We start from the raw sequence: 18,810 nt of genomic DNA on the forward strand, positions 1-18,810 counted from the left end.
CCGCAATGCTCTCTCCAGAGAGCATGCACCTTTGTGCTTTGGTGCTCATGGGAGCCCCTGTAGATATCCATAATCAGTGCCCACTCCCTAACAACCTGTCCCCCTCGTCAACGGTGTGCCACTGCAGCTGGCCATGGAGGCCCCATTCCAGAAGAACAGTGAACCTGGCCCAGACTGCAGTCGCCACCCATTCCCATAGGGTGGTGCCATCATTAACTCCTGGCAGCGCCCGCAAGGCATTGCCAATCATCTGCTGGTCAGACCGCCCAAGATTCTTGCTTCCCGATGAGAGAGAATGAAATTGAGGGCCCTTCAGCGATGGCAGACGCATGGCTACGTGTTTGCCTGGCTGCTGGTGGTATGGTTCCCCTCGTCCAGTTAGCTTGGTGGAGTAGTAGTCTTGGGACTCCGTAATTTCACAGTGACCACATACGTGCCCAGCTGAGGTTCCCCCATTTTGAGCTACCTCCTCATTTTAGAGGGTCGGTGGGGTGCCCTTGTGCCAGGTCTGGGACTGCTTGGTCGCTGGTCAGGCTTGTAAAGGCTCAGGCACACAGGAAGGAGGAAATGTGTCGTGGGACTCAGTTTCCTCATGGTTATCACCATCCATCCACCAAGCATGTGTCGATTCCCTCCCCACTGCTGGACAATATCTCGGACTTTTATAAGTCAAGCTGTGAGCCAGACCAGTGAGCTGCTTGCAGCTGCTGTGTTTCAATCAACTTGGAAGCTGCCTCCATGATTTTAATTTCTAAGTTGGTCACTTGCCCTTGGGCAATCTGCACTGCCTCTTGCAATTCAAAATAATCATGTTGCAGGGATTCTATCTCCCTATCTTTCTGAGAATCCTGACTACTTAACTCAGATGGGGTCCCCCACATTTCCCCCCCCCCCCACCCCAGCCTTTGGAAACCCCAGTAACTCCATTTGGGAGACCACATGGTGCCCTATCTTCTCTCTGTGGGTGTCCAATCTGTCGACACAATCGACTGGCATGGCTTACCAGCCACGCTGCCAAATGGCTGAAAGCATGATGGTCATCGGTCCACCCATGGTTTTCAAAACCCAACCTCAAGGTCCCTTTCTGTGGGTCGCCTCCTACTGCCCCCATTGTTGAGCAGGTACACAATCACACATACACTTGACAGGATACAAACACACACACTCTCTCTCTTTCTCTCATACAATGTCCCATGTTGTTAGTACAATCTTCCACTCCCACATGGTTAAGATTCCACGTGTCCAGCTGAAACTCTTTGAACCCTGCTCGCAGTGTCAATTCTCGTGTTGGGAAGATTATCAGGTTTGGTGGGTTCACAGAGAGACAATTAGGCTTTTTCACAGTGTGGGCGAGCAGTAACCCTAATTGGACCCAGGTGAAATTCTGGGATGGCTGGACCTCCTGGGCCTTTCACACTGCAGCCCAAATTCCATGAAATTTGCCCTCCCCAGCAATTTAGTGTCCTCCTTCCCCCAGTGATGATGCATTATGCACTCACAGAAGTAAGAGGCTACTCTAACCAGAGTTCTCACTATCTTGGAATTAGACCTTTATGTTACTCCCCATTGTTCATTCAAATCACATTAATATTAATGTCTTTAAAGCATTTCTTTACCCAGTTCTCCAATCAGTGTTGAATGAAATTCAGATTTAGTGATATGGTCCAAACGTTAAGTGAGGCGCACCCCACCCCAGCCATCTGTCGTCCCCCACCACCACCTCAGGGCCACTTTGGCACATTGCAGCAGCAGCACAATATGGGATCAAGGGCCAATTTCATTACCCATAATTCCTCACACAGCTGGGAGAGGGTAACCTGGGGAAATTACCCAAGAGTAATTTTTCAGGGCTGACATTTTCGCACCGCCGGTTCTTGGGAGAGTTCCTGGGAAAATTTCCTGGGAATCCCCAATTTATGTGGCGGGGTGAAAAGGCCTAATCACACGTAACTTCTGTTAACACATGAGAGACAAACGGGAGAATATTAAATGGTACTCGATCACTATTTCACTTAAGCGACGATATAGACATTTACCTCAAACTTCGGTTGGACTCCGACAATAGTAAACCTACAGTCGACCAACTCACACACTACAAACAAGGAATCTAACACACACCTGGTTCCCTGACCAATGGGGATGCGGCTCCCTGCAAGTATTGATCTATTGCAATACTAAGGCTCAGCTTCAGTGTAGTTTACACTTTACCTGCAACTCTTCCAGCAATGTCCAGGACTTGGACAACAAGGCAGAGAGAAAGTTGTTATAAACTTCATATCTGTAGTGTCTATTTCCAGGTTGTCATCACTTGATAGCCAGATGTTTGTTTTATCCCCCTCAACATGATATAGCAGTAGGGGTTTTTTTTTCTCTCTTGTAGTTTGTATTTCAATATATAATTGTATTATTTAGTATTTGTATTATTGCAAATTTCAATAGATATCTCAAAAAGAAAAAAAAGTGCTATGCATTGGTGTTCTATACAGTGCTAATCTGTGCTTCTACCCAATAATGACCCAAGGTGATTTAAATTAGCCAATGACAAGTTGTGCAATATTGGGTGGCTGGAGTCAAACCTTGATTGACAGGTGATGTGACTTCTGAATAAGTGTCAGGTGGGGAGGACATGTGACCACCTGCAAGATGCACATTCTGGACAGGCAGGGAGGCTACATTTTCTCTGTGCATAACACCCTGACCCTCTTTACTGTGTTTAGTTTTGGAAATCTGATTTATCAAATGATACCTTTTGGTGAATTCGATCAGTATTGAAATTTTAGATTTATTTTTCTTTTTCAGGAATGCATTAATTGAAGCTCAACTTACCAAGCAAGGCTTCAAAGTTCTTGAAGCAAGGAAAACTGGTACCACTATTGCTGGGGTTATATTCAAGGTATTTTAAGTCAGTTAATAATTTAACCTTATAAAAGCTTATGTGTAACCATTTGAATATTGAGTGATGTTGTTGATCTACATTAGCTCTGACCAGACTACAGGTTGATCCTCTTTAATCTAGTGATGTCCTGGCCATTGCCTGACCACAGAAGATGCTGGAAAACAGAACTTGATCCCGAAGGGAACCCCTTATGTAAACATACCAAAAGTAGAACAAAGCTTAAAACAAGAAATAATATTGTGGTGTGGCACAGTTAGTGTCCCGGTTAACACAATGCCTTTACAGCACCAGTGGTCGGGACGTTAGTACAAATTCCTTAGAGTTACTGTGGGACTTGAACCTTGGTTCTGATAGCTGGTGCTGTAAATGTTGAATCTGCTGCCATTAGTACAAACTCCTTACAGACACCGCAGGAGTCAAACCCCAGTCTCGATCATGGCAGATTTAACCTTTACAGTGCCAGCAATTGGGTCCAGGGTTTGAGCCCCATGCTGTCTATAAGGAGTTTGTACTAATGGCAGCAGATTTAAAACATGCTGAACCATGGGAGTTGTTGGACCTCAGAGTACTGGATAATAGAGGTTCAACCTGTACTATAAATTGTTGAATTGTTAAAATCAGAATTCTTCTATGACTTTAAAATTGCAAAAATTAGGAGATTTTTAAAAAAAATTCCTCAATTGGTATTAATTGGCTAAGATGAAGAGGCTGAAAGATTGGTCAGTAAGTTTGCAGATTATAAGATGGTTGGAGGAGTTGTGGATGGTGCTGAAGTTTGTCGTTGGTGATAAGGATATAGACAGGATGCAGAGTTGGTCACGAAAGTGGTAAATGGAGCTCAATCTGGATAATTGTGAGGTGAAGCATTTTGAAAGGTCAAACCAGAAGGCTGAGTACAGGGTTAATGGCCGGTCACTTAAGAGTGTAAATGAACAGAGGGACTTGAGGACCAAATCCATACATCTCTCAAGGTTGCCATGCAGGTTGATAGGATAGTTAAGAAGGTCTATGGGATTATGGGATGCTATTATTAGGGGATTGATTTCAAGAGTGGAGAGGTATTGCAGCTCTACAAATCTTTGGTAAGAGTACCCTTAGATAGAGTATTGTGTTCAGTTCTGGTCACTTCATTATTGGAAGGATGTGGAAGCAATGGAGAGGGTGCAGAGGAGTTTTACCAGGATGTTGCCTGGATTGGGAAACCAGTCTTATAAGGTAAGGTTAGCAGAGTTGGGACTTTGGAGCGAAGAAGGATGAGAGGAGACTTAATAGAGGTCTACAGGATTCTGAGAGGCATAAACAGGGTGGACAGCCAGCACCTTTTTGCCTAAGGCAGACATAGCAGACACCAGAGGACACATGTACAAAGTGAAGGGAGGGAAATTTAGGGGAGTCATCAGGGATGTTTTTTATTACAGTGTTGTGGGTGCTTGGTATGCCTTGCCAGGGATGGTGATGGAGGCTGAAATTTTTTGGGCATTTAAGAGATTCTTAGACAGGTACATGGATTAAAGAAAAATAGAGGGTTATGAGGCAAGAAAGGTTTAATACTTTTTTTGAACAAATAAATGGGTCGGCACAACATCAAGGGCCTATACTGTGCTATAGTGCACACACACAGCCACTGTATAACCCGCGTACGCAGCTGCTCTAAAGCCCGCGTGCTCTTGCTCTCTCTTGCCGAACTAGTATACCTGCATTAAGAACGCACCATTTAAAAGACAAAATGCAAAATGTAAAGTAAATTGGAAAAAAAATCAATATTGTAGTCTTTAATTATGATAAGTTCATTTTCTTCAGGTAATTACTGTAACTTATGAAATTTAAATTTGAATTGTATTCACTGGTGCTGTAACAGTGTTGCACTAACTGTGCTTCTGTCATAATTAGCCTCCTCAAAATCAGGGTTGTCTTCTATGCCAAGTACCTTGACAGCAAAGTCTTAACACTGCTGCCATCTTACCCCTCCCCTTCCATATCCATCTCCAACCATCCGGCTCTGATTCGGGTGTCCCTGTCAGGCCCTAGGTGCACTCTACCACCTTCTTTGTGCTGACAACCTGACTCACCTCCACGTAACTGTTCTGATTAGGTCCTTGGGGCACTTTCCTTGCACTGACAACCTGGCTCACCTCCATGCAAGTGGTGACGGTGAAAAGAATGCATGCCCGTTGAGAGGCATTGCTGGTTCAGCAAGGCAAACCTGCGCATGTCCAACGATGTCTTAGCGCTCCCCCACAGGGTCCATCTGCTCAGTCTTATTATTCTGAAATTCTGTGTATTTATTTCCCTGGTTGTTATTTTTGCTGGTTGTTTGAATTTCTGGTTGATTAAATTCTGGATAATGAGGATTCTACTGTATATATCTATCTATGCATATGCAGTACCCTCCATAATGTTGGGGACAAAGACGCATTTTTCCTTTATTTGTCTCTGTGCTCCACAGTAATCAAACAATTCACATATGATTAAAGTGCATATTCCAGACTTTATTAACGTACATTTTGGTTTGACCATTTGGAAATTACAGCATTTATTATACATAGTCCCCTCACTTCAGAGTGCCATAATATTTGGGACATAGCAATGGTATGTATTTTAAAGTACAGGTACACAATCCTTTATCCGGAAAGCTCCAAAATCCAGTATCTTTTTTCCTGGTGCTGGTATAGTGGAGGGAGAGGGAGAGGGAGAGGGAGAGGGAGAGAGAGAGAGAGAGAGACAGCAGTGTGACTAGGTTGGGTGGGGCGGGGGAAAGAAAGCAGCGCGACTAGGTTGGGTGGGTGGGGGGAGGAGAGAGATAGGGCAGCGTGAATCGGGGGGGGGGAAGAAGAGAGAGATGGCAGTGGGACTCAGGTGGGCGAGGGGGAGAGAGATGGCAGCACGACTCAGGTGGGCGAGGGGGAGAGAGACGGCAGCGCGACTCGGTGGGCGAGGGGGTGGAGACAGACGGCAGCACAACTCGGGTGGGCGAGGGGGTAGAGAGACAGCAGCACGACTCAGGTGGGCGGAGGGGAGAGACGGCAGCACGATTCGGGTGGGTGGGGGAGAGAGAGAAGCCAGCACGACTGGAAGGGGTTGGATATGGCTACATAATTCGGGTGGGCTTAAATCTGGGGCAGCTGGCCTTTGTTCTGAAATCCAAAAAATCTGAAATTCGGCACACACTGTCCCCCAAGGGTTCCGGATAAAGGATTGTGCACCTCTTGCCATGTTTAGTATTTTTTAGCATATTCCTTGCATACAATGACTGCTTGAAGTTTGTGATTCATAGACATCACCAGGTGCTGAGCATCTTCTCTGGTGATGCTCTGCCAGGCCTCTACTGCAGCCATCTTCAGCTCCTGCTTGTTTTGGGGACTTGTCCCCTCAAATTTTCTCTTCAACATATCGAAAACATGCTCGTTTGGATTTAGATCGGGTGACTCACTTGGCCATTGAAGAAGTTTCCAGTTTGTAGTTTGAAAAACTCTGTGTTTTTGCAGTATTTTTGGGATAATCATCTTGCTGTAGGATGAAGCACCAACAAATGAGTTTGGAGGAATTTGTACGAACTTGAGCAGATAAGATGTTTCTTTACACCTCAGAATTCATTTTGCTATGGCATCATCAATGAAGATAAGTGCGCCAGTACCTGTGGCAGACATGCATGCCCTATCCATAACCCCCTCACCACCATATTTCACAGATGAGGTGGTATACTTTGGATCTTGGGCATTTCCTTTATGCCTCCACACTTAGCTCTTGCCATCACTCTGATACAGATTAAACTTGGTCTCATCTGTCCACTGGACCTTTACAAGAATTCTTCAGGGTCTTTTAAGCACTTCTTGGCAAACTGTAATCTGGCCATCTGTTATTGTATCTTGCAGTATTTCTATTCATTAAGCCTTATGCAGACAGTAGTCATTGACACATCCACACCTGCCTCCTGAAGAGTGTTTATGATCTGTTGGACTTGGGGATTTTTTTCTGCATTATGATGAGAATTCTCTATAATCAGTGGTGGTCTTCTTTGGCCTACCAGTTCCTTTGTGATTACTGAGCTCACCCATATGCTCTTTCTTCTTCTTTTCTCTTCTTCTTCTTTGGCTTGGCTTCGCGGATGAAGATTTATGGAGGGGTAATGTCCACGTCAACTGCAGGCTTGTTTGTGGCTGACAAGTCCGATGCGGGACAGGCAGACACGGATGCAGCGGTTGCAGGGGAAAATTGGTTGGTTGGAGTTGGGTGTTGGGTTTTTCCTCCTTTGTCTTTTGTCAGTGAGGTGGGCTCTGCGGTCTTCTTCAAAGGAGGTTGCTGCCCGCCAAACTGTGAGGCGCCAAGATGCACGATTTGAGGTGATATCGGCCCACTGGCGATGGTCAATGTGGCAGGCTTCTTAATGATGTTCCAAACAGTTGATTTTGGTAATGCTTAGGTTTGGGTGATATTTTTGTTTTTATTCATAATGGCTTTTTTGACTTTCATCAGCCCAACTCTGGTTCTCGTGTTAAATAATGGCAACTGTAGACTCCAAAGGTGATCAAATGCTTAGAAGTAAGCTTAGCTCTCTTATCCTTGCACCAATAAAACAATTAAACATACTTGAGTACTCACAAACACCTGTGAAGCTGTGTCCAAAATATTATGGTGCCCTGAAGCATAATGTAGGAAATGTAGATGATATGGCTTCAAGAGTGGCATGTCAATTTATTAATGGGGCATAAATTGTTCCTCCCTGACCTACATTTTAATCTGTACAAAGGTACATAACTCTGACACCAACATGAATATGGGCTCTATCTCCCCCTTTTAAGATAATGTTGGCTATGTGTTTCTTATTTGCAACTATACTTGTTTAAAGCATTGTTTTCCAAGAAATTTTGTACATTTCAAATTGCTACAGATGATGGAAACCTCAACCAGTGATATCTATGGAGAGCAATTCGTTTTTTTAACAAAGGGATTGGAATGTATAATATTCTAATGTTGCAAGAACATCATGACCAAGCACATTGGTCATAATTTTTGGAGTGACTGCTATTGGTACAGATGTGAAATGTTTAAATTCTCCAGGTTCATGCCAGATTCCCCCTAGTTTCCTGCATTGATTGGCATTTATTTCATTTTAAAGAAAGCATTTGGGGTAAATAAACTTGTTTAAACTACATTGTAGTATCTTCTAATCCTTTATTTATGAATTTGCAAGTGGAGCCAACGATTTTGTTAAGAGTCAACATATTTTGTTGGATCCTCTTTGAACCAGTGTTATGGTGGTCTACTTGAGAAGTTGAAATTCAAAATGACTTATTTTTCTTCATTCAGAAGCAAGCAATATAGAAAATGCTGGATGTTTGTTTTTAACTTAACCTTAATTCAGATATGCACTTTTGTAAAATTTGATTATGGCCAATGCAAGCAATGCTACACTTAATTATAATTTTAAAGTGTTAAGTCACCTATTTTTCTTTTACCTTGAGGATGGTGTAATTCTCGGCGCTGATACCAGAGCAACTGAAGGAATGGTTGTTGCAGATAAGAACTGCTCCAAGATTCATTATATTGCACCTAACATTTAGTAAGTTATTCACCTGGTAAATTTTCATTTCTAATTTTGATTTGTTTGATTATTCCCATGGCTTTTAAAAACTGCTGCTCATTTTAAACACTGTGAGCTTAAATTTCAAATTTAAGTCAGTTGTCAACCAGATTCAGTTCCTCAAAACAAAGAAATCTAGAAACAAATCTGTAAAATCTAGCAGGTAAAGCAATTTTTATAAGTAAGTTCTAATGTTTCGGTTGTTTGAAATTTCCTCTTTTCTGAAGTTTTACATTCCTCAACTGTCTGATAGGCTTCGTATATATTCCCAGCCTTGAACCCTGCTTTGGGTAAAGACTGTATTTGGTCTTGATTCCTTGAATGCAACATCATGAGAGTTTTGCATTCATCCCATTCCAGAGTAGAATACAATCCAGACTGATAGCACCAATTTTGGATGAGCTATTACACTGAATAACCCTAGTTTTTCAAGTGGATGAAGATCCCATTCTGCTCTCTGAAGGAGAGAAAAAGGTATTTTATTACTCTGATTCAGTTCAATGTTTGTCCCCATAATTGCACTGTCAAAATAGAACTTTTTTGAGAACCCATTATAGTTTATGGGATCCTGAAGAAGAGTTTTGACCTGAATGGTTGACTGTTCACTTCCTTCCATGGATATTGCCTGAGTTGAGTTCCTCCAGCAGTTTATTTTGTGTTGTTGTTTACTTGATGTTGGTATGCACAAATTGGCTACTATTTCTTGTAGCAGCGACTAATTTTAAAGCATATCACTAACTTGAAAGCACTGGTGTTGTGAACATTTTTTTCCTTTTGTTTTCCTCTTTGTCACACCTTATCCCTCTTTACTTTGTTTACTTCAACTTGTAGCCCTGTGTAACAAGGCTCTGATTTTTAGTTTTAAATGTTATGTATAAAACAATCCTGCCAATAGTCTAAAGAGAGTTGGGGGGGGGGGGGAGGAGGAATACAAATCTAGTACTGCTACAAGTGACATCTTTATTTCATGAGAAAATTCTCACTGGCTGTGCATTCTGCCATCTCCTTTAGTTGCTGTGGTGCTGGGACTGCAGCAGACACAGAGATGACCACTCAGCTGATCTCATCCAATCTGGAGCTCCACTCATTGTCCACTGGGCGCCTTGCCCGTGTAGCTACTGCAAATCGCATGCTGAAGCAGATGCTCTTCAGGTAAATATATCTCAATTCATTTGCACTGCGTTTAAATTGCTTGATTTTAAATCTGCATAGATGTCTGGTCAACTGACTGAGGGTTTCCATGATTCCTTTATGATTCATTTTATTATATCCTTACTACGAATTGGCAGTCTTGACTTCAGCACTGATATATTTGTGAGTTGCTGTGTCTAGAGGTTCCAACGCATCATTAATTGTGGTTTTCGTGGTACCTGCAAAATCTGTTGCCACCCTGGCATATTCTGTAAATGCTCTTGGCCCTGTTGTCTGGCATTAGATCAAGCTTTCCTGCTTGTCCCATGTAGGCCAGGATGTGATTTTGTGATTATTAGCTTCATACATGTTGCAAGCTTTGATATAAAGTGCACAGTCCACTGCACAGAAACAGTGATGCAGTGGATGCAGCAATGGTATGCCTAGGCAGCACTCAAGAATCTTTCTGTAGGGCCAAGGTTTTACACACAAATTAGTAAGGATTGAATTTCAAATTATATTAAAAGTTTTTTTTTAAAAAAAAACCTTTGAGTATCTTTAGCTTGCAACTACAGTCTCCAAAGGTGATCAAAGCTTAGAAGCAAGCCCAGCTCTTATACCTGCACCAATTAAGCAATTAAACATAGCTGAGTACTCATAATGAAGACAAATGTCCCAAACATTATGGTGCCCTGAAGAGGGGACTATGTATTAAAAAGTGCAGTAATTTCCACATGGTCAAACCGAAATGTATACAAATAACCTATAATAAAATCTAGAATGTGCACTTTAATTACTTGTGTATTATTTGATTACAAAACTATGGAGCACGGGCAAATAAAGGAAAAGAGTTTCTTTGTCCCAAACATTACGGGGTTCAGGAAGCACTGTACATACATTCAGAGATACAGCATGGTAACAGGCCCTTTTGGCCCGCGAGCTTGTGCTGCCTAATTACACCCAATTGATCTACAGCTCCGGTACATGTTGAAGAGTGGGAGGAAACCAGAGCACTCGGAAAAAACCCATGCAGATGCAGGCAGAACGTACAAACGGTGCTGGATTCGAATCCTGGTCGCTGGGGTGCTGTAACAGCATTGTGATAACCATGCTGCCCAGCTTGAACCCCGGCTTGTATTTATTCTAGCCATTTCAGGCTTTCAAGCAGTCCACCGCTGCTTCCTTTCCTGGATCACGAGAAGCATAGCGCTGGCTAAGGAGTAGATGGTGTTATCCTGAGTGGTGGCAATATTTACCAACCAAGGAAGAGCAGCAGCTCATCCTGAAGTGATGAATCTGAGAAAGGAAGATCAGGTTCTCTACTGAAGACTTGCACAGATGCTTCACTAATTTTCTCTTGTCAGTAGTGTGGCCACCCAGAGCCAGAAGGGCATCAACTTAATCATTTTTTTAAATCAAGATTCACCATAGAGATTCATTGATTCGTTGCTGTCCTCCAGCTAACTGTTCCCTGAACTTATTCTCTCTGAAACTTGCAAGTGTTCATTAAGTGGCAACCACGTAAATGCTGAATCACTGATTTGGTGACTGTTTTCCTGCTGGTGCTTCGGAGGGATGGAGCAAGATGTTGGGGTGGCATGGTTAGTGTAGCAGTGAATGCAATGCTGTTACAGCACCACCTACCCAGGTTTAAATCTAGTGCTATGTCTGTGTGGGTTTCCTCCGGGCACTCCGGTTCCTTCGCACCTTTCAAAATGTACAGAGGATGTAGTTTAATTAGGGTATTTGGGAAGCATGGGCTAGGAGAGCCTGTAACTGAGCTTTGTTTAAATTTAAATTTGAACTTTTCCTCAAGGAATTCTTGATCTTCAAATCCTGCAGACTACAGCAAGTGAAAAGGAGATCAAAAAGTGGAGAGTATTAGGGTCCAGCGGTAAATGACTGGACGGCAGATGTTCCTGTGGCCTGCTGCTTGCATGAGTGGCTGCTTGAAGAAGCAGCTCTAATACAAGTGATCAGGTACAAATCTTAGACCTCTGGATGCCCATTGATGTCACTAACTAACCTCCCCAACAAGCAAAGGATCTGGTAACTTACTGACCTTCTCCTTTGCACAGAGCTTTTCCCCCACAGTGGAGAAGGAAAAGCTCTGAAAAGGAATTTGCAGCTGTAGGGGACTTAATTTAACCTGCTCGTTGTGTGTCAGAGGCATTACACCATGAGCAGACTGAGGAAGCGTTCACTTAAAAAATAATGTAGCTGGAATGTTTTAATGGTGACAGGGGAATGTAGTCTTCAGAATCTTAATGTTTGGAATTTATTCCCCCCACAGCACATGAAGAATGTAATGTTTGTTCATTTTTGATTTTTGTGTCAAAAAAATTTAATGTTGTCATTGTAATTTATATTGAACAAAGACATTCCAGCACAAATCCCCAGGGCACTTCAATAATCCTACCTTGTTTATTTCTGTAACCACAAGGTTAGATGCCACTGACACCTGAATAGATTCTGGTACTTGTTAATAAATTGAAAATTTTTATTTTCCTTATTACATCCATACTGAGTTCAAATTTTCTCACAAGATCCAATTAAATCAGTCCAGCCACAGCCTAAAGTCTCAAAATAGACCGTGGTTTTGGAAGTGTTAATTTCATCACATTACTGAACAGATTAATTGGCTTATAATTTATTTGCTTTGTCATTCTCCTTGATGATTGCTGCACAACAAATACCCTCTTAGCTTTTTGGCATAAAACAATAATCATCACTTCACAAATCACATCTGCTGCTCTGTGGATACCCGTCCTGTGGGCCTGGTGAATTTTCCATTTATTCTTGTGGAAATAATACTGGAGAGACAGCCTTTATTTTCATTGCCCTAGTGTACTTGTCCTGAGAAGGTAATCAAAACCTTTCCTCAAAGCCCTGTCTTTTGGGATCGGGCGTCTGTCACCTTGCCTGAACTGGTCACAATTTCCACCACCTTAGTTAGGAGATTGACTCTCATACAAACAAGCTGCTCAACTGATTTTTTTTAAACTTTATCTGAGAGGCTATTAGTTTTTTTCTGGAAAACTATTAGTGAATGAGTTGAATATTTATTGGACTCTGAAATTTAATGTCGCTTTTAGTCTAGAACTTTCAGAAAGCTCAATTGAAGTTCAGAAACAATTTGGAGGGGTTTGAATTTGCCATCTCTGAATTTAGTTTGTGCCTCAGGATTACCATTTCAGTAACAATAACTAGAGTAACCGACCATCCTTAAACAGATTTGGCTAGACTTCCCTTTCAGACAAAACATGTGATTTATTTAATCAGCTCTACTTTGTTCAAGGAACTCTGCCACCAGTTTAATCATCAATTTTGTTTCATCTCCCTACCTTGTAGATTAAGCTCTGTAATTATTTGTTTCAAATCTAATTTGCCTGCAGATTTCATCCTCATTTATTCACTATTCACAAAATACAAAGTTTTGTATTCCACTTTTTTTCTCTTCTGAAAATTCAGTCTATTGCCCTGGATCTATAGCAACTGAGATGGTCACTGATTGTTTTCTGACCCAACCCAGTATAATGTTCTTTTAAAACTTGATAGAGGTATTTAAAATTATGAAAGGAATAGATAGACTTGACTCTTTCCCCTGAGGGCAGGGGAGATTGGAACAAGAGGCCATGAGTTAAGGGTAAGGGGGCAACACTTTAGGAGAAATATTAGAGGTAGCTTTTTCACTCAGCGAGTGGTGGCAGAATGGAATGAACCTGAATGAGATAGTTGCGTCAGGGTTCCTTCTGTCATTTAAGAGAAGGTTGGATGTATACATGGAGGTGAGGGGGGTTGAAGGATTATTGGCGGTGAGCGGGTGGTTTGAGCTCGTGGAGTTGTTCTAGTGAACCGGTGCGGACTCGAAAGGTCGACATGGCCTGTTTCCGCTCCGTAAATGGTTATATGGTTAAAAGTGTTGTTAAAGTGAATGAAGGAGATAAATCCAAGACTCTCATATCATTTATCTAGTTATCTGTGAATCTAACTATTTATTTATTCGTGTAGGTAACTACTTGTCTTGCATATGTATTGTTTATTTGTGTGTTATATCCGAGGACCGGAGAATGCTGTTTCATCGGGTTGTACTTGATAGCAATAAATTTGACTTGAAATATCCAGTCATAAATTAAGCTAGATGACAGTAGGTGGAGGAGTAGATAGTGTTGAGGAAGCAGGGAGGCTGCAGAAGGACTTGGATAGATTGGGAAAATGGGCAGAGAAGTGGTAAATGGACCTCACTTGGAGTATTGTGAGCAGTTTTGGGCTCCTCATTTAAGAAAGGATGTGCTGAAGTTGGAGAATGTTCAAAGGAGGTTCACTAGGATAATTCTGGAATTGAGAGTGTTATCACATGAGAAGCATTTGACCTGTACTCTTTCGAATTTAGGAGAATAAGGGAGATCTCATTGAAACATTTTGAATGTCAAAACGCGTGGACAGAGTAGATATAGAAATGGTGTTTCCCATGGTGGGAAAGTCTAGGACAAGCAGACACAGAAGCACCCCAAGGATGTGTGCTTAGCCCACTGCTCTACTCGTTATACACCCGTGAATGTATGGCTAGGCACAATTCCGATGACATCTACAACTTTGCTGAAGACACCATAGTTGTTGGCAGAATCACAAACAGCAATGAGGAAGTGTACAGGAGGGAGATAGATCAGCTCGTTGAATGGTGAAATGACAACAACCTTGTGCTCAACATCAGCAAAACCAAGGAGATGAATGTGGACTTCAAGAGAAAGTTAGGAGAGCATGACCCAGTCCTCATTGAGGGCTCAGTAGTGGAGAGGGTCAAGAACTTCAATTCCTGGGTGTCAACATCTCTGAGGATCTGTCTTGGGGCCTCCACATTGATGCAAACAATGGTGGGTTGCCAGTGTCTAAGGAGGTTCGGTATATCACTGAATACTCTCATAAACTTCTGCAGGTATACCATGGAGAGCATTCTGGCTTGTTGCATCACTGTCTGGTATGGAGGGGCCAACTCTCAGTACAAGAATAAACTCTAGAAGGTTGTTAACTCGGCCTACAACTTCACTCCACTGAAGATGTCTACATGAGGCAGTGTCTTAAAAAAGCAACCTCTATCCTCAAAGACCGCCACCAACCAGGTCATGCTACCATCAGGGAAAAAGTACAGGAGCCTAAAGATGAGCAGTCAGCGGCACAAGGACAGCTTCTTCCCTGCTGCCATCAGATTCCTGAATGATCAGTAAACAAAAGACACTGCCTTACTTTTCATTTGTTGTTGTTTTTATATGAATGTCATAAGATGCTGCTAAAAAACACCAAATTTCATGACTTCTTGATGACATTAAATCCTGATTAAAAGGCATCCACTTAGGACAGAGATCTGATGGAATTTCTTTGGCCAGAGGGTGGTGTACCTGGAATTTGTTGCCACAGGCCATTGGATGTACTTAAGGCAGAGACTGATGGTTCTTGATTAGTTATGGGGAGATGGTCGAGCAAGGGGGCTGAGTGGAAAAATGGATCAGCTCATGATTAAGTGGCAGGACAGACTTGATGGGCTGAATAGCTATCTATTTCTGCTCCTATGTCTTATGGTCTTAAAACAGGAGTTTAATGTTTCAGATATCTGTAGAATTGTATAACTTGATTGGAATAGCAGGATATGCTTAAAATTTTCCATGTATGGCAACATTAACTGAAAGAGCAACCTTGTCAATGTTTCTGAGCATTAACCTTTTTGCATAGATGATAATTCATCTAATGTTCTTGCTATTTAGGTTAATAGCATATGCAATATTTTGTTTTTCAATTAATGAACTGTAATTTGTGAATTTTAGTGATTTGATTGTACATTTTGGTTTATTATTGAGAGGCACCATGTAAATTAGATTAATAAATTTAATTGAACTTCTGTAAATCAAATTGCCTCTGGCAAATTAGCTAGTTCAGTGCCCATTACACTACCTACATTTCACTCAAATATTGAAATCAATTTGTACATTTACATTTTGTATATTACTGTGGCAAGAAATAATTAAAGATTCTGGCTGAGGAAGAACTGTTTTTCACAGAGTGCTATATCTGTGGAATTCTGTCCAAGGAAACAGTAGAAGTTGTCACATTAAATCTATTTACAACCAGTTAAATAGATTTTTAGCATAGTAGAGGAATTGAAGGTTATCAGGAAAAGGCAAGTAGGTGGAGCCGAATCCACAGCTGGATTAGCTATGAACTGATTAAATGGTGGAGCAGGCTCAATGGGTCAGATGGCTGAATCTTGCTCCTATTTCTTGTGTTCTCATTCTTTCTGATCTTTGGCATTCCTGATCTTCACTATGACAGGAAAAAGGTAAAAGCGGATGTTTGTCTGATCTGGTATAAGAGGTAGTGGAGGCTCTGGCCAGGAACAGTACCTTTGCATGTTAACTTTGGAGGAGAGAACATCCATTAGTACTTTGGCATTTGTGAATATTAGTGAATAAATAGTTACTTGGTTTTTGTATATACATTTGTATATAATATCATTCAAGCCTATTTCTGCTTAAAAAAAATGTTGAATCACCCTTCAACCATGCACCTGTGTTAGCAAATAAATAATCTGTTCCTCTCCTCTTTCCTGAACTAGATATCAAGGATACATTGGTGCAGCATTAGTACTCGGTGGAGTAGACTGCTCTGGCCCCCATCTTTATAGCATTTACCCACATGGCTCAACTGACACGTTGCCATATGTAACTATGGGTGAGTTCCTCTTCTGTTTAACATCTTACAAGCACTAAATGAGTTTTCCACTGTAATAACACTAAATTTGAGTTGGAATCGATCATTGACTTATGGGAATAGAACTAATTGGATAAGAAGGACTAATTGGATAGTTCCTTTAAAGATCCAGGGAATACACAGTAGAATAAATGGCATTTGCCTAAGCAACAGTTATTTTGATTGGGTTCTGGATTTGTAACCCTGTTTAAAAGATTGTCACTATAGAGGTGGTTTAAAGGTAAAATTTGCGTTGTGAATTCCTTTCTATTTAGCATTGTTCCTTCTCTATCTTATTCAGCAATTTGTCTAGTTATACTTTTTATTTCATGAATATCTGTTCCCTGTATTACTGTCTATTTGTGTTCTGTTACCTCTCACCATTTCTGTTAAAGCATTTTGTGATGTAATTTCTCCCCTTGGCACACTCTCGATATTGGGTAATAATATCCTTTATCACCATCTTTCCACTGCCTCATAAATGTGCTATTATGGCTGCATTGCTTATCATCGGTTTTAATACAGTTCCAATATTTGACCCAATATTCCACCAGTGATCTCTTTCTATTTCTCATCTATTTTTCTATGATTCTGTTAGAGCTGATGCACTGTATACAATATACACATGTAAACAAATTGCAATACAGAGAGGAGAAAAAACCAATAAAGTGCAAAAGTAAGAGTCCTTAAATAAGACCCTGATTGAGTTTGTTGTTGAGGTCTGATGGTGGAGGGGTAGCAGCTGTTCCTGAACCTAGTGGTGCGAGTCTTGTGGTGCCTCTACCTCTTTCCTGATGGTAGCAGTGAGAACAGCATGTGCTGGGTGGTGTGGATCCTTGATGATTGTTGCTACTCTCTGACAGCAGCATTCCCTGTAGAAGTTCTCAATGGGTGAGGGGTTTGCCTGTAATGTCTACTACCTTTTGCAGGGTTTTACACTCAGGAGTATTGGTGTCACTCTCTATAAAGTTATACAGCACAGAATTAGGCCTTCATCCAAACATCTAAATGCTGACCATGTTGTTTGCCTAAGCTAGCCTCATTTACTTGTTTGGCCCACATCTAATTTCCTATCAATCTACATGTCTCAAAGTCTTTTAACTATTGTAATGGTACCTGCGCCTTCAACTCCCTTTAGCAAATTGTTCCATGTACCCACCAGCATCTGTGTGGAAGAAGCTGAACCTAAAGTCCATTTTAGATCTTTCCCCTCTCACCTTAAATCTGTTCCCCTATCCTGGGATTTTTTTTTATATAAAGTCTGTATAGCTTATCTAGGCCCCTTGTGATTTTATAAACCTCCATAAAGCCCCTTCCACCTCTTCTCCAAGGAAATGTTAAAAAAGAGAGGCTGGAGAAGGTGAGACTAAACTCCCTGAGGTCCCATTTTATCCAGGCTCTCTTCTTAACCTAATTCCTCCAATGCTGATTTGGTTATTCATCCTTCCCAGCTTAATGACATGTTTCCTTTAACTGGACAGCCAGAACTGCACACAATATCTTGAGTGTCCTGTGCAACTGTATCATGATGTCTCAACTCCTGTACTCAATAACCTGGCCAATGAAGGCAAACTTGCCAAATGCTGCCTTCATCACTCTGTAGGCTTCTTCAGGGGCATTCTCTGCTAAGAATGCGCTTGAAGTAGAGGAAGCAGCCCTTTGAATTGTCGTTCAGGTGGCAGCACTAAAAGCGCAGCGATGGCCACCTGATGGGACAGCTGCAACGGATGCGCCTCTGAGCACACTCTGGCTCCTGTCCCTTCAGGCTGTCAGACTTGGGACAGCCGGTGCGGGCTATCAGTGTGGGGACGTCCCGTGCTGGGGGCCAGGGGCAGCTGGGAGGGGAGCTGTCAGGCGCTCACCAGCTGACTGTCATCCCCTTAGCAGCCACTTTCAGGCGGCTGCATTCAGATGGCTGGGGTGACCACTGTGCTGCGGCGATTATCCCTCTTGGAGGAGGGTTACCAAGTTTTCCTTGCAGGTGTTTCCTGCACATTCATGTGGCCTCCCGACAGCCGCATATTGCCATAATATGCGGTTTTACAAGCAGGGAATTTGGCCACTTAATATTTTCACTTTCAGGGAATTGGGTATCTGTACTTTTTGGTTGTCTGTTCTATTATACTGAACAGGTCTTAACCTTTTTAACCTATCAAAATGCAACAACTTGCACTAGTTTGAGTGTCCTTGGCCCATTTCTCCATTTAATCTGGATCCTGTTGTAACTTTCAGTATATATCCCATCACTAATTTTGATATCATCGGAAAACTTCTTAACCATGCTAACTACTTTGTCATCTGAATCATTAATATAGTTAACAGGCAACAGTGGACCCAGCTGCAGTGTACCACAGGTCAGAGGCCTCCAATCTGAGAATCAACACTCTGACTCCTATCATCAAGCCAATTTTGAATCTAATTGGCTAGCTTACCCTGGATCCACACAATCTAGCCTTCTGGA

General features: G+C 41.9%; 2 protein-coding genes across 2 annotated transcripts in view; one reads left to right on the forward strand and one right to left on the reverse strand.

The window, feature by feature from the left end:
• Window positions 1–18,810, reverse strand: part of LOC138753607 (adhesion G protein-coupled receptor D2-like) — a 122,010-nt gene that overhangs the window by 93,842 nt on the left and 9,358 nt on the right. The gene's annotated exons all lie outside the window — the stretch shown is intronic.
• Window positions 1–18,810, forward strand: part of psmb7 (proteasome 20S subunit beta 7) — a 72,932-nt gene that overhangs the window by 2,477 nt on the left and 51,645 nt on the right. Inside the window, exons 2-5 of the mRNA XM_069888380.1 lie at window positions 2,800–2,893; window positions 8,359–8,456; window positions 9,489–9,629; window positions 16,216–16,331. Coding sequence (XP_069744481.1) covers window positions 2,800–2,893; window positions 8,359–8,456; window positions 9,489–9,629; window positions 16,216–16,331 — 449 coding nt within the window. The remainder of the gene's footprint in view (window positions 1–2,799; window positions 2,894–8,358; window positions 8,457–9,488; window positions 9,630–16,215; window positions 16,332–18,810) is intronic.

Source organism: Narcine bancroftii, chromosome 1 (genome assembly GCF_036971445.1).
Source record: "Narcine bancroftii isolate sNarBan1 chromosome 1, sNarBan1.hap1, whole genome shotgun sequence".
In the NCBI taxonomy this organism is placed as follows: Eukaryota; Metazoa; Chordata; class Chondrichthyes; order Torpediniformes; family Narcinidae; genus Narcine; species Narcine bancroftii.